This window comes from Pleurodeles waltl, chromosome 9, assembly GCF_031143425.1.
Source record: "Pleurodeles waltl isolate 20211129_DDA chromosome 9, aPleWal1.hap1.20221129, whole genome shotgun sequence".
Taxonomy (NCBI): domain Eukaryota; kingdom Metazoa; phylum Chordata; class Amphibia; order Caudata; family Salamandridae; genus Pleurodeles; species Pleurodeles waltl.
This window is the reverse complement of record NC_090448.1, coordinates 528,862,156-528,881,267: the sequence shown is the minus strand read 5'-3', so window position 1 is coordinate 528,881,267 and position 19,112 is coordinate 528,862,156. Positions and strand designations below refer to the sequence as shown.

The window sequence follows — 19,112 nt, the reverse complement described above, 5'->3', positions numbered from 1 at the left end:
GAGCCTGTAATTCTGGGCCATGCAGGGTATTCCCCCTTTCCCAGGATTTTAACTTTTAATTCCCAGTTACCTAATGGCGAGATACAGGTGTGAATTGTTCAATCAGGCTTCTGTATTATCGCCCTAGAGTAACCAGGGAACTCATAATGAGGCCAGGAGACTGAGAGTGGGTTGATTTACAGACACTGCAACAGCAGCAGCTGTTCCAACAATAAAAAAAGATTGTGAACACACATAGGACTACCTTGTATCAAGACTTAACTGATGATGATAACCTGCCGAGTGTTTGGAAATTTAGGGCAAAACGGGACAGAGGAAGTTTCTATATTGAAAATTAACTTATAAAATACAATTAATTACCAAGCTTAGTCCATACATCAAACAGCTGGCACAAGATGAAACTTGAAGAGCCCTCCCACTACCTACAGGTATTGACACAGCAGGGCTATTTCTAAGTTCTAAACTGGAATGCCCACTAAACGAGGACACTTGGCTAAAAGCCAAAATAAACGGGGGAAAAGAGGAATACAGCAGAACCATAAAATTGTCTATCTGATCTTTTCCCAGGAAAGAAAGAGATAGCTGTTGTCAACACTCATGGGCTTGACTTGACTTTTAGCCAATTTAATAGACAGGCACCAGACTGCGTTGAGAAAAAAGGCCCATCCGAATGAAGAAATTAGACCCGTGGGCCGCAGCAGAGAAGAAAATGATGAATAACACACCAAGAAGGTAAAAGTAAATTCTTCAAAAGGTTAACCTAAATGTTTAACTTCGTACTAAAATCCCACACTCAGTACTACCATGAAATTGTAATCATAACCATCTGATTGTGGAAGCTCCCATGTTGTAGAAGCACATCCTCATTTTATGACCATGTATGGAAAACGTACCTGCCATTTGTAAAGACAAACAGATCTAGTGTGTTCCAAGAATAATGTGATCATATTGAGGAGCGTGGCTGTGTAAAATAAAGTCGAGCCTTAGAAGCTGTTGCCCACAATTTTGGAGATGCCACGAAGAAAAGCAGTTACTTAATTTCTAACAGTATTTGTATTGCACACTCTAGGCACCGAACTGCTTCAAGGTGGGGAGACAGATGGAAGAGCAGCAGGGGCCGACAAATTAGAATAAGTTTTCAGTTTTCTGAAGGAGAGGAAGTTGTTGGTGTTCCACAGATGAAGACAGAAGATGTTCACAAGTACACCAAACCATGAGAAGTGTCTCCCCTCTGGATTCGTAGCTGTATTTGGGAGTTTGGAGGAGGTTAACATTTGTGGAGTTAAAGGGCCTGACTGGTGCATATTTTTGTATTTTGCCATGTGGGTAAATGAGAGCAATTATGCGTTTGAAGGCGAGGTGATCAGTTTTTTTCAGGAAGCCTGCACAGAGCCTAGTTGTGAGAATAGTATTGGCTTTTTTCAGCTACTTTATGAGATGATACTAGGCAGTGGCGGCTGGCACCAATCAAAAGTGGTGGGGGGCAGGGGAGGTATCGTGGTAAAAATAATTTTTAAAAACCATACCTGTTGCTACAGTCCCGGCAATGACCGCCTCGGTGCTCCTCATCCTCCTGGCAGTCACTGGGGCACAAAGCACAGGCCCCCCAATCCAGATGTTGCTATCATGCCATACCAAGCATTAGAGCAGCACTGGGATTGGCCTGAGTGGGCTGGTCTGACGCTTGCTCAGGCACAGTAAGCCTGTGCCATTTCACCACCCCACTGTGCAACACAGCTGGATTGGAGAAACGTAAGTGCGCATTCCGGTTTGGCCACCCTAAAACAGCCAGCCAAACCGAAATCATGCTTTGCAGTGCCCACCACTTCTCTTCCCTATGGCCTGGCCTGGCCCCGCCCTAGTCCATGGCTGTCAGAGAGACAGTGGCAACTAAAATGACAATAAAGTTGTTTTATTATTTTATTTGTCACTGTCCGACTTAGCAGGGGTATTACGGACGAGCTTCCCCTGGTACTAGGTAGGCTGGCAGGACATAGCATAGACTGTTGCAGTAGTCCAAGCAAGAGTTAACCAGAAAGCCTACCACTGTAATGTGGTGTGTTTTAGTAATGAAAGCATCTTGTTAAACAGTTTAAGTTAGTGGAAGTCTGCTCCAATTGAGTTAAGGCTGTGACTCAAAAGGTGCCGAGGTTTCTCACATTGATGTGGATGAGCACAGGATCAGAGAAGAAGGTGAATTCATGGCAAAGGGCTTCAGTCTGTTTCAGGAGGTGTGGGAGACTTAGAAGCAAGAATTCAGCCACTGGGTTGTAGGCTATTTGGCCCCATCCAAGTTTTAGTAGCTTTGAGGTCTTCTTGAATTATTTTGTGGAGCGTGTGGCTCTTAGGTACAGCGGAGTGTCATCCGGGTAGGAGTAAAATTGGAATGTATGCAACCAATGTGGGGTTTGACAGGAATATTAAAGAGGAGGGGAAAGAGGGGAGAATTCTCTGAGTCCCCACAATTAGCTGAGAGAGCTGGACTCTTCTAGTCTGATGGTTTGAAGAATTTGTGATCCCTTGTTGACAGATGAAGGATGTTCACTAGACATTCTGGAGTGTGCTTAAGGTTCTAATCTGTAAAGTTTTTAGCTCACATTTTTTGTGCCAATATTTTCAGATGTGGCAGGTGAAGTGTTGTTTCCCGAAGTTTCAAGTTTATTTATTTATTGTTTCGGCTGTCAGCCTTACAAGAGGTAAAAAAAATACATATAAATAAAAATAAAAAGAACAATAAAAGCGAGTATTAAAAAGGTAAAAGTACATCATTAAGACGTGCAACGTGATCAACTAGTAGCACAACCTCACTAAGGCACTCATCTAATTCGTAGACAGACATAATTTGTTAAAATACACATACAATATAATAATCTAAACACTGCAGCAATACAGCATGTTGGCTGCCTTGCTCTAGTCATGTGAAGCAGCCAGCCAGCCAGATTACCAGTGCAGACCCAAATTGTGCAAAGAGTGCTTTTGCATAAAGGGCATGGAGAAAAAGGTTCTTATCAATAAAAAGTTTGTTGCCGGCAGCTAATATTCTTGGCAGCTGTGGAGTCTATAGCGACCGCTCAATAGAACAATAAACATGCCAGATTTTGTCTTGCACAATCGCTTGGCCCAAGGACAGAGTACTGAAATGTCAGACTTTCTTATGATTCGGCCAGAGGCAGCGTAGCTAGCAGTTTTTTCCAGCAGGGCCTTGCAGTCTATATGTAGGACTCTATAGAGTTATGTGCACTGATGTCACTAGGCCTAGCACAGAGTGCTAGCACAGCCTTATTGCTAGCACAGCCTTAGTGCTCTTTACTCCGTAAGACTTGAAAAGGGCTGAAGCCACTGCTACCGGGCCAAGTTGAATTTTTTTTACAAAACAGGGTAAAGTGGTCTAGGTTGTCTATCCCTCTAAGACCGCAATCACAGTGCTCTAGTCCGGCAGTGAGCCTGCAAGTGTGTGTTAAATAGTCCCTAGTCGGTAATATACCCAGTCTATACTTTATGTACAGTGTTCGCTTCAGTGCGAGGTATATCAGACTCACTACAAGGAAGGCCATAAGCATTGTTAAAAATAATTGCTTAAGATTGATCCTGGCCTAAGCTCTTGGCGTGTCCTCCATTAGCTTGTATTTGCGGTACCGGTCCTTAATCTGTTCCTCAGAGTCCTGCCTCACTCTGCTAGGTTCCGCCCACTGAGCCTCTAACTGGAGTTCTCCCAGGACCTTTTTCACATGGGACACCCACAAACAACCCCCAGAACCACCACTTGAGGTGGCCTCTTCTAGGGTTCTCAAATACACTGTTGCCCTTGGGTTACACACCAACCTTGCCCATAGAACACTGACATTAGAGCTCCTATTTTTGATACTGGTTTTAGGCCTAGCTCTGCATAAAGTGCTTCAAGGGGGTTCCTGGTCCAAATCTCAGTAATGTTCTTAAGAAATTATTCTCAGACACTTGTAATGCGCCGGTATTTGCATACCCCCAAAGCTCTGCCCCATAAAGTGCTGCAGCCACTGCCTTTTGGGTGTATATCATCGTCTTATATTCTATTGATAGTCAATGATTTTTTTCCCAGAATAGCTCACAAATCAACTACGTAGCCTGTGGGTTGCATTTTCTGTATGTGCCATCAGTACAACGTCATCTGCAAATAGTAATATTGGAACCTTCTTTCCGGCAACGATGGGAACAACTAGCGGTTCTTCTTGAAAGTAGTCAACTACAGCATTCAAAAAAAGACTGAAAAGTAGTGGCGCCAGCATACACCCTTGCCGGAGACCCTTTTCCAGCGGGAAGGGCTACGTACACTCTCCACCCTGACCATTTCCCACTCTTTGCTCACTATTGCCCAAGCGCAGAGCCACTATGGCCTTAACCAGAGTTGGCATCAACCCCTAAATCTATCAATGACTTCCATAGTTTGCCCCTGTCAACTAAATTGAAGACTGCTTTCAGGTCTATAAAAACCAATTACAGCGAGGACATCCTATCGTAAATTTGTATGAGATCATGTAGAGGAGGAGGGCATGATCAATAGTACCTATGCAGGACAGGAAGCCAGCTTGCACTTCTGTCATATCTTGGATGCCTACCCATCCCTGCAGGTGAGTGAGTAGAACTTTCCCCGAGAATCTTTCCTGCCTCATCAAGGAGGGAGATTGGGCGATAATTAGTGGGACAGCCACGATCGCCCTTCTTGAAGATCAGGGCAATGGTGCTAGAGCGCCAGGACGATGGTACAACATTTCTAGCAAGGGCTGCATTAAACACTTTGGTAAGGATACTAGCCCAATAGTAAGGCTCCTAACGATAGAGATCCACAGGCACAAGATCAGGGCCAGTGCTCTAGTCACTTCAAGGGTCAGCATTTCAATTGCACCAGGGCCCAGGGAGGGAATATCTCACATAAGCGTGGGATCCAGTAGGCCATCAGGGGTGACACTATATAAGGTACTAAAGTGGTGAACCCATGTAGGCGGGCCAATGTAGGTCTCTATGATGTTTGCCGCCCCCTGGCCCTGCCCTTGTTACGAGTTCCCAGAACCTTTTAGTATTGTTTTCAGCAGCAGCCTCCCTCAGCTCCACCCATAGTGCCTTCTGAAATGACAATTTTTTGGCGGTTTGGAGGCACTTGTAGTCTCTCCTACAGTCTAAATTGCAATCGCGCCGCACTAGAGCGTTGTTTCCTGAAGTGATCTGCCTTGCATCCTCCTGAAAAGTGCAAAGTTTTGTGATGCCCCACTAACTGATAGAAGTATATTAACTGAGAAGTAAATAATGACTTCAGTACAGCAAAATATTTATAAGCTTCATATTTTTTTATTAACAAAATAAGTCTGCTTCCATTTATTTTTAGCTGAATAAATATCCTGACAAGTATAATTTGTGCACACAACGTGAAAAAAATAATTCTTTACAAAGGACTTTACAATAAAAGGAATACTGATATGAGCCTCAATAATGCTTTAAGCACTATTTTAGGAAGTTAAGAAACTATAATCGACGTTTAACTTCCTAGAGGCACATAGCAGTAACTCCTGCTATTCCATGGTTTCACTTAGTTCAAGCAGCTTTCTTAAACCCTTTCAGAATAGGGTATATGTTTTCAAATGCTTCATATATTTCAGAGCGTTCCTTTGCACCTAAAACAAATGATTAACAATTAGAATTATCATGACGACCTACAACTTAAAACGCATTTATTTAGAAATAAAATGAATAGAGTATACAGAAAGCCATCGTATCAAATGGAACTGTTTTGTCATTTCAACCTAATGTGGCACACATTTATTATATGGCAGAAAAGTTTCCACACACGCATTTCAGTTTCCAAACATATAAATATTTGGAAAATAAAAATCAATATAGAGGTTTACCTTACAGCAATTGCTTATATAAGGTTAAGACATAAATCACATTTTAATTCACTTTTATAACTGAATATGTTGCTTGTGATTTTTAATTTAAAAAAATAGAAATGCAGAGACGAACACTGAGCACGAAAGACTTATATTTGAATTTGTTTATAGATGCTTCCATTTAAAAGCAATGATGGTGAAGGAAACATGCATTGAGTGATGGATGATGACATTCTACAAACAGAAGCCTACAAGGTTTGTTACGAGATTTTGTAATGAAGCACATAGGAATATTAACGGATATACACAAAGAAATACAACGTAACTTGCACAGTATGCCCTTTCTAGACCAGCACTGATTTGCAATGCATTCATGTTTCCTGTACTTGCGCTGCTTAGCAGTGCATTCATATTGTGACCACCGTCGTCTTGGAATGTAACCGGCGCAGTTTTGCATTGTATCTTTATTCACAGATATAGCACTGTGCAGAAGTGTTTCGCTGTTTCCCGAAGTGATCAGAGTTGTATTCCTTGAACTTCCACTACTTTCAGTAGCTGCCCTTTCCCCAGCCCTTTGCTTCTTATCCCTGCTTTCCTCCGTCCCCAGGGTGTTGCCTTCCTAACCATGCTGCCATATCATGCCCTTGAATGTATACAAATTGATATTTTGCAGACACTACCAACATCAGCAATTATGAGTGGGGAACTCACTGAGCTTCCGTGTAACCGTGGCAAGCTCCTGTGTGCTTCACCTAACACCCCCTTTACTATTAATGTTGTTTTATGTATGTTTTGCACATCTCAGGTGTTAGTTATTCTGAAAGCTGAATTGCCTCAATTGTCTCTTCTTTTGAACTTTGACTTTCTTTGATACATGGAATAAGACTTGCAGTATCGAATCAATGCTGCAGCCCCAGCATACTTTGGGGTACACAAAAAGAAGAGGAGAAGGTATAGCTTGGGAAATGAAAGAGCAGAACAACAGACCGCTTTCTAAAGACAAAAGGCAATCTTGAGATTAGTATGTTAGATCAAGTTTTGTTATGAAAAGATTAATCAGGCACTACCTCAAAGATAAGGGCTTATTCTACACGATTAAGTCACCAGTGGCGAAACAAAGGTCCCCTTAGCCCCCCGTGTGCGGGTGGGCCCGGACCTCCACGGCGCACCCCCTCAGAGCAGCACCATGGCCTCAGAACTCCTGAGTGAGACCGGAGGGGGCCCCTCCATGTTCTTTGCAGGGAGCCCCCTCCAGTTTCGTTACGCCACTGTAAGGCACGTTTGCATTCGAGAGGGGTCCCATATTTGGACACCTCTCAGACGACCTCTTGGTCATCCCAAAACACATTCTCAAAACAATATTGTCAGGATTTAAATTTGAGGATGACGTGCAGTGCATCTTCGAATGACTGACATTCAGCCATTTCTCGTAAACAATATCACAGTTTTAACCCCTTATCAGCGGCTTCCTCCTACCGATCCCCTTCCATTGTGCTAAGCCAGTTTTTGATTGCGCTGGCAATTGTTTGTACTTAAGCCTTTTCCACCAAACATATCCAGGCCACATCTGCGTGCTGTTTTCCCCATAATTTGGGGATTCTAAAGATACCAAAACGTTTGTGGAATCCCCGGAAGGAACCAGGTAAAAAAATCTAATTCATTTTTGGGGAAGAGAATGGAAAGAAAGAGCGGTGCAAGAAAGTGTATTTTTGAAATATGGCGCCAGCAAAAGGTTTGCTTTATTAAGATCGCCATTTCCCCAGCTTTCAAGAATAAGCAGAGTTGCAAAAAAAATACAAAAAATAATAAAACATTTGTACCACATTTTTTGCATTTTTCTAAATAGTAGTTGATTGTTCCTATTTTTGTGCTTTGTTTTGCAGTTTGTTGTGGAAATGTGTGAAACTTATTGGTGAAGTAGACACATTTTTTTAATTCAACGTTACATTACATTGTCTTTTATGTTCCCTTTCATACCGTTACCATTTGTGTAGCTCGTTCATGGCCTGCCCTAAAAAACTATTTGTTTAAATAAAACAATAAAAAATGAAAACAAAACAGGAAAAAGAAATAGGGGACAATGTTTTTATTTGTAATTTGTTGATCCAAAAGTAACGCAGTCCGTTCGACCCTTTTGGCACATGGATAGATGGTATTTGTTAGTTGTCCCAAAACACTATGATGGGATTCATGTTTAATGATGGGTAATTTGTATTTTTATGTGGCCTTTTTTATGGATATCATTGTGTGGTCCCATTTGAGTTGTGTTGGACATTAAGGGTTCCCTTGATGCAACGGAGTCCTGGCTATGGGCAGATTGTCATCAGACGTTCAGTGGGTAAAGGCAGAAATAATGACCAGTAAACTGGAGCGTCCCCTGTGGCTCATGTACCAGGCCTGAGCCAATACAATCTACTGTGGTGGATTGGAGCATGAGGAAAACCACAGATTGCACAATCAGTGATAGAAAGTGAGAGGTGGCACCAGACTGTCTTTGTGCCTCAGAATTACTAGTGCCAGAAGTTTAACATCTAAAAGAGTGTGATGACAATGAAAAAAACAAAGTACGAACCGTTAAGCCACATGTGTTGGACAGAAGGTGCTTATACCGAGCTACTGTGTAAAATTGTGGCTAACACCTTTATGGTTGTCACTAAACTCTAATGCTCTGGAGAAACAAAATCCTGATGAACAGTGCTGAAGCAATTGCATGAGACACCATTATGCAACATGAATGAGGGAAATAAAGGTGAGATTAGAGGTAGGAAAACAAACAATTGCACTGGAGAATTACCCTCCAATGTGACAAGGCATGTGGAGTGACAGTGTGCTAAGGCATTCCTACGACAAGGTGAAGTTACCGGAGAAGTAGGGATGTCACCATGGTGTAATCCTGTAAAAGAAATAGCAGCTGTCAGAAAACAAAATGTGCAACATCCTAAGAGCAACGATATTCGGCGCAGGACGCCCAAAGCCCCAGCTAAATGGCACAGATTATTTTAGGACTCTTGAGGCTTTGGGGTCACCAAGGCACCTCCAAGGGCTCTGGAGTTGAGTAGATATTTCCAAAGTAGTGACTACCCAATTGGCACCAACCCCACAAAAAGTATTGTTGAGATTCCCTCTCTTTTTCAGACAATCCCTGCCCTGTTGCCGAATCAACTTCGCCAAAGCTCATTAATACCACTTATGGACCCTGGTCCAGGGGTCTCCTTTCCATCCTTTCTCCAACTCTACTTCCTCATTGTCCAGAATTAACCCAGTACCACTCTTTTATCCAACGACTCCACTTGGCTTGGTTACTTCTATGATAAATATGTGGGGGTAAAACGTGTGTGGCTTGTGGCATGGAACATGTTCAGGGTTGCAAGTTAGGCTGTCTCCGAAATTCCTCGTTTTTTCAGTTGAAGTTTACAGAACTGAAATAACCTTGTCGATAGCTGTGATTTGGAATTTTTTTTAAAAAAAAGACGCCTTGGACGTGACTTAACATATTTTCAGTGATCCAGAACTGAATGACTAACCGAGGAGGCCCACGCAGGAAGTTGCTGTCCCCCGCCTCTCCTCTGAGAATGTCCTGAAAGCTGCAGAGGAGCGAGGTGGAAACCAACTGCAGCGTCTCAGTGAATGCCTGAAGACACACACTAGCTAGCACTAGCCAGCTCTGAGGGAACCACTGCAGCCGCTGGCCTTCGTGCAGCCAGCCGTTACCATTAGCCACTAAAGTTGAGGTTCGCACAGCTGCCTCCTTGCAACCTATACCCGAACACAGGTGTGGACAGTGGACCCATAACTGCGGGATGCCTGGAGGGCTTGCCTGCCCCAGTCTGCCCACGTGTAGGCCTCATGAGCCCAGAAAGGATCCCTGCATCGCACTGCAATAGCTGCCCCCCTTCGGCTCCTCAAGGGGCCCTGCATGCACCTGCTCCCCTTCTGATTTGAGACCTTATCCTAAATGCCAAGATGTTTAAACAGAAAACCGGATACAGCAAATCAATCCCTGAGCCAACGCATACCACCATAGTCTAATTTCTTGCACGGGCTGTGGGGGTCATCTCAAAACAAATTGATCTGGCAGATAGGTGCCTATCTTAGGGGTCAGCAGGTTTTGGGGAAGCTGCAGCACAGGAAACAGGAATGGAGGAACTAACAACTGACCTGGGCTGTGCTGGCATAAAAACTTGTTCCAGCAGGTAGGTTGATCTCAACCCCAAAGAGGTAAGGAGCCCAATGGAGAGCTCTAAATCTCCGGTTAACAGGACTACGCCTCTTACACCTCTCCCTCCTGCACCTAAGCAAAAGAAGAGAAGCAGGAAGGCACCAAAAAAAAGCGTAGATTACCCTGATAGAAGCCCTCACAGAAGCCACCTTGGGATTGATCTCTCCCCCTCTCAATTGGACAAAATCTTAGTAACCCTCAATGACCTGCTATTTCCACTTAAGGATATATTGAGCAAACTGGAGTGGAGAAGGTGATCACTGTAGGACTTTGTCTACTCAGCTATCAACTAGCAATAACATCGAGAGGGGCCCGCAACAAGAGAGGCATACAAACACGATTACCCCCCCCAGAGGAAACTATTGTAAGGAACTGTGTTTTGACCAGTACCTCATTAAGTCCACAACCTGATAGCGCCAGAATAGATCAAGCCCAGGGGTTGAGATCAAGACAAAGGTAACATGTAATATAGTCAACAGTGGCCATTTTAGGGGCAAGGCAGACATTAGATCAGGGTATTGCTTGTCAATTTAAACAAAGGAATGCCATCAGACTGAGTGATTCACCAGCACGGGTGACTCTCGTGTAGTTAACTTACCGCCAGCTAGCTGTCTTTATGTTGTAGTCATGGTGAATGTCACCCCCATGAAGCAAGCCCAGTAGGAGACCTCTCTGAATCTCTGACAATAAAGTCATCCATTGGCTGGCCACCAAACACTGTTTTCTCAGGGAAAATGCCTGGCAAATACTGTTCACCAGGAGAGTGGGGTGGATCGGCCCAGTAAGAAAAAGCTTCACTGGCTATTGATTAGATAGGTCATCTCTGTGGCCTCAGGAGGGGAACATAATGAAACTCCTCCTCTTGGGGTTCTTTTACTGCCATTTGCAATCCCCAGGTAACTTACAATACATCCACCCAGGAGACTCAAGCTTGCCAATTCAATATAGTCACACACCCCCCTCTGTACCTCTAAGGAATAGATTCTTGGCGACGGGTTCTCTGTCAGAAAATGACTGACTGCCCAAGAAGGATGGGCCATTTAGATGAGAATTCATAGTCCTCAATTTAGACTGTACAGCTGAAATGGATTAGGCAGATAAGGTGGACTCCGGAGTTGCTCCTGACCTGAATAGTCATGTGTGCAAAACTTTGAACGCTGACCTGTTGATGAGGGAAGATATGGGCCAGCAGGGTACGCCACTCATAAGGGAATTGGATGGTCCTGCTAGTATTCTGAGAGATGGAGAGGACAGAGGGCATTTATACAATATAGGACAGGTATTCAACAGTCAGAATAGCCCTCAATTTAGGGCGAGAAGTTTAAGAGATTCAAATCCCCCACAGCTACCCCTCCCCCTTTTATACTCAAATAGTCTGGAACCATCGTGCCCTCTATCACTGCGACTCCTATCTTGGAATGTCGCAGAGCTTAGATCCAAATTGAACAATCAGGAATGGCTGGTGTATAGGGTCCTATAACATTCTATGACATTCTATGTTGCCAATAGACATGTCTGTTCGATTGCCCCTTTATAGGTTGTTTTTTCCCTTGCAATTCCCTCTAGGGTGGGCCGGGGAAAGAGGGGAGGGAGGGGGTCTTGTAATTTTTATTTCAAAGACAATAGGAAATCTTAAAATTAAAGAAATATTCTCTAATCCACACTGGCAACTTTTAAAGTTATCATACCCCCTGATTCTTAATATCTTATTCATAAGTGTTTAGTACAACGTTTTGGGATGTCAACCTGTAGATATCATGGAATAGCTAGAAACACTGATCGATCAAACCATAGAGGAAGATTCAAGTGTTTCCCTTATTTGGGTAGGAAATTTTAATATAGCTAAATGTCGCTATAATGGGAGTAGAGCCAGTGGGATTGCACATGGGCAGGGGGACTATGTAAGCCATTTTCAGCACACAGCCTATGGGTAAGTTTTAAACTAGGATAATGTTGGCTGATAACATCCTTTTTGCATCTGACCAAGGAAAGGGCAATGTCTTACCCAAGCCAACCTTTGTAGTGAGGGGCAAGGGGAGCAAAATTGATCATATTCTTATGTCAGACTTCCTGTCCCAATGGATAGAAAAATTTGAGGTATGCCATTTCCCATGGAGTGATCACTTCCCCATCTTGGTTGAGCTGTCAAGTATCCTGAAGACTCCTCAAACTAAAGAAAAATGTCCATCATTACCCTTTTCAAGAAATAAGGGGACAGTAGAGAATGGCAACAGGTTGATGCAAGCAAAATATTGGGGGTATTTAGTTAGGACACATTTCAGAGATGTGAACTCCTGCTTATTAGACTCCACCACTCCAGATATCGTCTGCTTGAATTTTGACAAAATGTGTGCATCTATATATGACTTATTGCTGATTAAAAATCCCAGGAAGGTTAGATGGCTTGGTTTGATAGTGAATGCAGAAATACTTTAAAAGTCTTAAAGCAGACCACAAAAAACTGCCTAGGAATATCACTACAGTGAGAACGGCCAAGAAAAATTATTTAAAAAGCTGTTGATAATAGCAAAAGGGATATCAGAGCCATTGCTTGGCAGGAACTGGAACAAGCACCCATTTTAAAAGACAATAGGTTGTTCTGGGAGGTTATAAACAACTACTTTCTTGGACAGGAATTCCTCAGGGATTGACTGCTACATATCAGGTGAGGAATGGGTAGACCATTTCTTTATTTTATTTTAATGCAGAACGATCAGAGGAAGGACACAGTCCTCTGCTGACCTTCCTATTCCACTGGGGGACCTTGGCAGATTTATCAGGTCCATCACAGTTAAGTAAGTCTAAAAAGTGATTTTACGCTTTACGATGGGGATAGCAACAGGCCCAGATGGGGTCCTGTGCGAACTCTTCAAGCATAATCTTGAGTTAATGGCCCCTATGTAAGCCAATGTTTTCAGGTCTTTGATAAAGGTGAGGAGGGGTGAGGAGTTTGGAGTCGTGGAAACAGTCAATTCAGTCAACTGTAGTCCCAATTTATAAAAAAAGGTGATAAAAATGCCTCCTCAAACTATCATCCCATTTTCCTTCTAGCCTCTTCCATGAAGCTATTCGGGAGAGTTATTCTAGGGAAATTGGAAAGCTGGGCAGAAGCCAACTCTTTTTTCACTGACATACAGTATTGCTTTCGCTCAGGAAAGGGCACGACAGAACAAGCTCTAAATCTCTCCATGATTATAGGCAAATGTGTACATGCTAGGGGAGGGGCATCCACATGGCTTTCATAGACCTCTCCTCTGCCTTTGACCTAGTGAACAGGGAGAAACTTTGGGAGGTTATGTCTTTAGCAGGCTTCTATCCCCCACTCCTGGCAGTCTTAAAATATTTGTAACGCAAAAACTATATGAGTGCGCTACTCCCAGAAAGGTGACCTGTCAGCCCCTATCCAGTAACTTGAGGGGTAAGAAAAGGATGCATTCTGGCCCGTTTTTATTTTTGTTTTTTTATTAACGTACTGGACTCCTTTTTAAGTGCCTGTACTCTCGACATCCCTAAAATTGGCTCACGATTGGTCCCTACCATGCTCTACGAAGAAGATGCAGTGTTTTTAGCCCTCACAGCTAATGACCTTCCAAATGGGAATTCATGCAAATAATCATTTTGGGCCGTGACATGAGTGTCGTCGAAAGCCAACAGTAGTTGGGAAGTTGTAGGACTGGTCCTGGGGCCTTATCAGGGACAGCAGGCCTGTGCAGCATGGAGGACTGGGTTTAAAAGGCAACAGCTGCAGACCCGCCTGTCCCCAAAACACAGTGAGACAGGAGCCTGCTACACCTGGACTGAGAGCTGGATCTTACCCTCGTGGGAAGAATGTGCAGGTGCAGCCAGGGTGAGCGGTGGCCCCCAGACACACCGCCATCTTATGTGACAGTTTGCGCCAGACCACCTTAGTATTCAGCAGTGAAAGCTGGGCCACCCAAGCACATAGTTATGGAGTGAAAGGATAAGCCAGAAGGTAGGGGGATGAATAAGGGGAGCACACACCACTTGCAGTTTCTGAAGTTGGTTACTCTGCCTGAAGTAGAATATGGCAAGAGGAAGATGGTAACAGGGGGTCGCCTAAATGGAGTGAAAATGCCCTGGTGCCATTACATGGACTGACTACATCAACTATGCCCTGCTCAAATGAAGGGAACTGAACACCAAGGAGTCGGGATAAGCCTGCCCATTGAACCCAGTATTCCAAAATAGATAAATGTGCCAAGCATTCCAGTGCAAATAAAACAAACTCAACCACAAGAGGCATCCAGCCCAGGATCCTCCCCTTCTACGATGCCACTTAACTTATCGATACTGTGACCATTCTCAAAGCTAATAATAACATTAGACAGGTACTGGAAAGATGCATTGGAGTGGCATGATGAAACGTAATTCTCCTGAGACAAGCCCCAAGAAGCACTGTGGATAGAGTCACAAAGGCCAAGGTTTGAATATCAGAGATGAGGGACACGATTCATGAATTAAAGTTCGAAGTCATCAGATGGTTCTTTTAAGCTAAGAACTTCCTTGACTGTGTGGAAGATGCTGAGGGAGAGCCCATTGAAACAATCTGAACCTGGTGGGTTTTCAGAAGGGAATGGGTTGAACCATGCCCAAGTGCTTCATGCTGGACTGGGCAGAACATGATTCCTTGGAGTTGGAACTCTGTCCTTCATAGAGCACTACTGTAGGCTACCACACACTCTAATGTAACCTGCATATTGAATCATAAAGAGAGAGGCTTCATACTGCAGTTGGTTTAAAGACACAGGCCCCTCAGCACCTTTTTGCCAAAGTTCTAATGTTCCATTATTACAATAAGCGGATGCTGTAGCAACAAGAGTCCTTCAAAGGAATGAAACAAAAGCTGAAGCTGAGGTAAAGACTCATTTACACTTCAAAATTAAAAGTTATTTGGAACTTGAGGCCCTTCCTTTTCAATAGCTGAGAACACTTAGGACTATGCAGTGGAACAAAAGATTTAGGAGCTGATTTAGAGTTTGGCAGATCGGGTTACTCCGTCACAAACGTGACAGATATCCTATCTGCCGTATTACGATTCCCTTATGTCCTAAGGACAGTGCAATATGGCAGACAGGATATCCGTCACATTTATGATGGAGTAACTCGTCCGCGAAACTCTAAACCAGACCCTTGTACCATAGTCAACACACCAAAAGAAAGCAACCAAACAAGTGGAGATTGGATTCCGTCTGAGCACGGAATCGAACTCTGAAGATGAAGATACGGAGTTTGATTAACACTATACCAAAACAAGACAAAAACATTGCAAAACTCAGATCAGCGAATTGGTACGATACCAACATTCTTCTCTTTTAAGAAACCCACTTTCTAGGCACCAGATGCACTAAATGCCAGAAAATTGATTGGAGTATTTCAGTGGGATAATGGACTAGTACATCCACAGGTCAGGGACAACAACAGCTCACTTAACAAGGACCATCACACCTAACTAGCTTTTTAACAGCTATGGATACGCAACATGTGAGGCGTTGCTTACACCTGCACCACAAGCTACACCTTTTTTTCTGGGGCACACAAATCGTTTTCTAGACAGGAACACTTTTCAGTATATAACACGAGATGTACCTGCAAATACTAGACTACTGCGTTACAGCCTACTCACAGAAGAAATTGATACTAAGAGGGGCTGACTAAGGTCATGGATCAGGATGGCACCTCAGTGCATGGTGTCTCATTGGTGGGGTAATTTAAAACATATTCCATAGTGGAGCAGATGGCTATTTGCACAGCATTGTGGCTCAGTTGAGCCACAAACAACAATATGGGAGGTCGGGCAACCCAGCTCAGACAGAACCAGAGGGGGGGGGAGCAAGTGAAGAATTAAAAACATTTCAATTCAGAAGGACAATCAGGAGCAAGATGGAGCCAAAACGGTTATCAAGCAGAAATAAAAAAAAGTAATTGTACTCACACAATTGTAGTGAAATAGTTCTTCGAATGATGATATCAAGTTTGACAAATTTTTATGCTAATTGCAGTTTTCAGATTAATGGTTATTGGAAACCCCATGGACACTGATCATTGATAAGGAATTTGTTATTTTCGTTTGCCCTGACAAAGCAACATTAAAGTGGCAAAACAAGGGTTGGCGTTCTTTTTGCTGCACATAAGATTGAAGTAAAGTTTGGAATAAATAACATTCCGACCCATCAAAAATGTAAAAGTAGTCCTGAAAATAACATTGAATAGAAGACATAAGATTCACTATCACAACACACCGACCTCAAATATTGTCTGCTTACAAAAGGAAGAGGATTTACATTGCAAGCTCCTTGCAAAACACTCTGTAAAAGGAATTGACATTATGAACCATCTGCCAAATGCAAAAGGAAAAGGGGTTTACATTGTGAACTACCTGACAAATGCAATAGGCAGGGACATAGCACAGATGTCACTTTTTATGTCTGGCCACAGTAAATACTATGCGTTACAAGGGACTCTATGTTCATGTCAATGTATACTCTGGGGCTGCCTAAAATGTTTGATAGTTCTCTCTAGGCAAAGATCACATGGGCAGGGTCATGTCTATGTTCATGGTAAAGAAAGTCTACATTTATTGATTTTTAGATGTGGTGACATAGGCAGTATGTCTCTCGTTTTAAATTGTGAATGAATTGGCATAGCCTTCAGGCCACAACTTGCTGTTCTTTACTTGTGCTGCAAAGGGCTCATTTTAAGGCACTGCTGTTTTTTGAGGATTATAACCTGGTGGTGCTTAGTGCTGCACAAGGTACCTCACAGATTACAGAAACAGATTAGATGTACTGGATTAGTTGTCCCTAACAAGTTTTCTTTGATGTAGTTGATTCTGCAGGGCCCACTTAGCAGGGGATTCAAGTCCATTTCAGAGATCTTGTAAACATTTTAGTTTTATCAACATAGTTTGTTTTTTTGTTCATTACAGTACTTTCACTTTTTTTAAAAACACAGATTTATTGTTATTTTTGTGTGCTGCGGAGTTTTGATTTTCTAGCCCACATTACCTCCTCTCAGATTTTTTTGCCTTAATACCTAGACATTCAAGAGCTAAAAGGTGTACTTGGTCCCAGTGTAAGAGACCATGGTACAGAGGCTTCGTGACTCTGAAGGAGATAGACACCCATTGACACTATTGGGTTCCAGTAACTAAAGACTGCCATTTGAAACAGATTTCTCAAATACGCTTTATTTTTTCTCTTTGTGAACTCCTTACTAAACACCCTAACAAGGAGTTTTATATTGTGAACTCTATGACAAACAAAATAGGAAGAGTATTATCACCGTCAAGTCTGACAAGTGCAATATGAAGGGGGTTGTAATCTCAGACAAGCACAATAGAAAGAGGCTTTAGTATAACTTCAGTAGGAAGGGAACTCTGACATATAGTCAGGATCACTGGCTGCTCCTACTTGCTTATGCCGGGAAGGCATAGAGATGTGCTCCTCCGAACTTCAAAGGTGCTCGAGTCTTCCTCTGCTTAGAAGGTCGGTGATCATTATGATAAAAAGTATTTATAAAGCGCATCTGCTACCATGTCATGGTGTCTTGGTAATAAACAACTAGATTGCCTTACGTCTGCTGAAACAACCATGTTTTCAATCCCCCATGACATCTCAGGTGACTGGTTTCAGCTCAAAGATGTAAAGGTAGATTATTCTATAACGTCAGAGAAGGATAGAGAAAGATCTTCCGACCCTCTGGTCAATTTGATTTGAGGGATTTTGAAGAATGGAGTATCCATAGATTCTAGAGGTCTGCATGGTTCGTAACTATGCATCTTCTCTGCGCGAATCTCATGGCTTTCTTTATAGAAAACTTTGTGAGCCAATACAGGCAGTTTCTTTTTGATAAACAAGTTTTATTGTTTTGAGAAAAATAATAAACCAGCAACAATGAACAAAAACAGTGATAGGTCAGGCAGAGCGCAATTACAGTTCCATATGACATTGTATACGAGGTTAAGGACATTAGTGATTATCAAACAGATAGATACCATACGGGAAGTCAAAGTTTAAAACTGTGGGATTTGTCCATTGCCTTGTTTCCAGTACTGCCGTCTTGGCCAGGTTCCCATCTTCTATTATAGTAGCAGGTCTACCCTTCTCCCCCATATCTTTTCAAATTTCCGGGGACACCCTCTAGAATCATAGACCACCTTTTCTTGGGTCGCACACCAGTCTACCCCTTTCTTCCATTTATGGAGTTTTGGGCCCTTGGGGGAGATCCATGTTGCTGCTATGTCCCTTTTAGCTATCAACAGGGCTGTGGCTACCAGTGCTCGGTGAGCCCGTGTTCCTCTCATGCCCTTCATTACGCCCAGCAGGACTAATTTGGCAGTTCTTTGTATTTCACCATTTAAGACTTTCTCCAGCACTCGAAACACTGATTCCCAATAGGACTGAATCACTTGACATGACCAGACCATGTGGAAAAAATCTGCAGGTTCAAGCAAGCATCTTGGGCATTGGGCCGAGGGTCGTAGACCTGCGCGGTATAGCCTAGCAGGAGATAAGTACGCACTGTGCAGGTAATAGAATTGCACTGTGCGGAGCTTGGCCGACAATACGAAGGACCTGGGTGCCATCAGTGCTTCCCTCCATTCTGTGTCTTCTAGGGCTCCCACCCATGCTTCCCATCTGGATCTAAAGGTTCACGTCTCCAGGGGCATTGTTAACTAACATTTTATAGATTTGGGAAACCCCTTTTCCTCCCAGGTTTCCCAGGAGTAGTTTGGCTTCTAGCGGGTTAGATTCTGGTAGAGAACTTGCCGTCGGTATGTGGGTTTTTAAAGCATGCCTGAGTTGGAGATATCGGAAGAAATGTGTTGGGGCTAGTTGAAAATCTCTCCTTAAGTCTTGAAAAGATTTCATGGAGTCCCCTGCCCACACGTCACCAACCAGGGAGATGCCCACCAGATCCCATTCCCGGAATCCCTCTAGAGCTGCAGTTGCGCTTAACTATTTCCCTCTCCACAGTGGTGTTTGGTGTGTAACAGTGGTATTCCAGTGGGTGTA

The 19,112-nt window shown here is 43.2% G+C and overlaps 1 protein-coding gene across 1 annotated transcript in view; it reads right to left on the bottom strand.

Moving 5' to 3' along the window:
* Positions 1-5,340: 5,340 nt before the first annotated feature.
* Positions 5,341-19,112, bottom strand: part of TBPL2 (TATA-box binding protein like 2) — a 196,755-nt gene continuing 182,983 nt past the window's right edge. Inside the window, exon 7 of the mRNA XM_069205977.1 lies at positions 5,341-5,642. Coding sequence (XP_069062078.1) covers positions 5,563-5,642 — 80 coding nt within the window. The 3' untranslated portion in view covers positions 5,341-5,562. The remainder of the gene's footprint in view (positions 5,643-19,112) is intronic.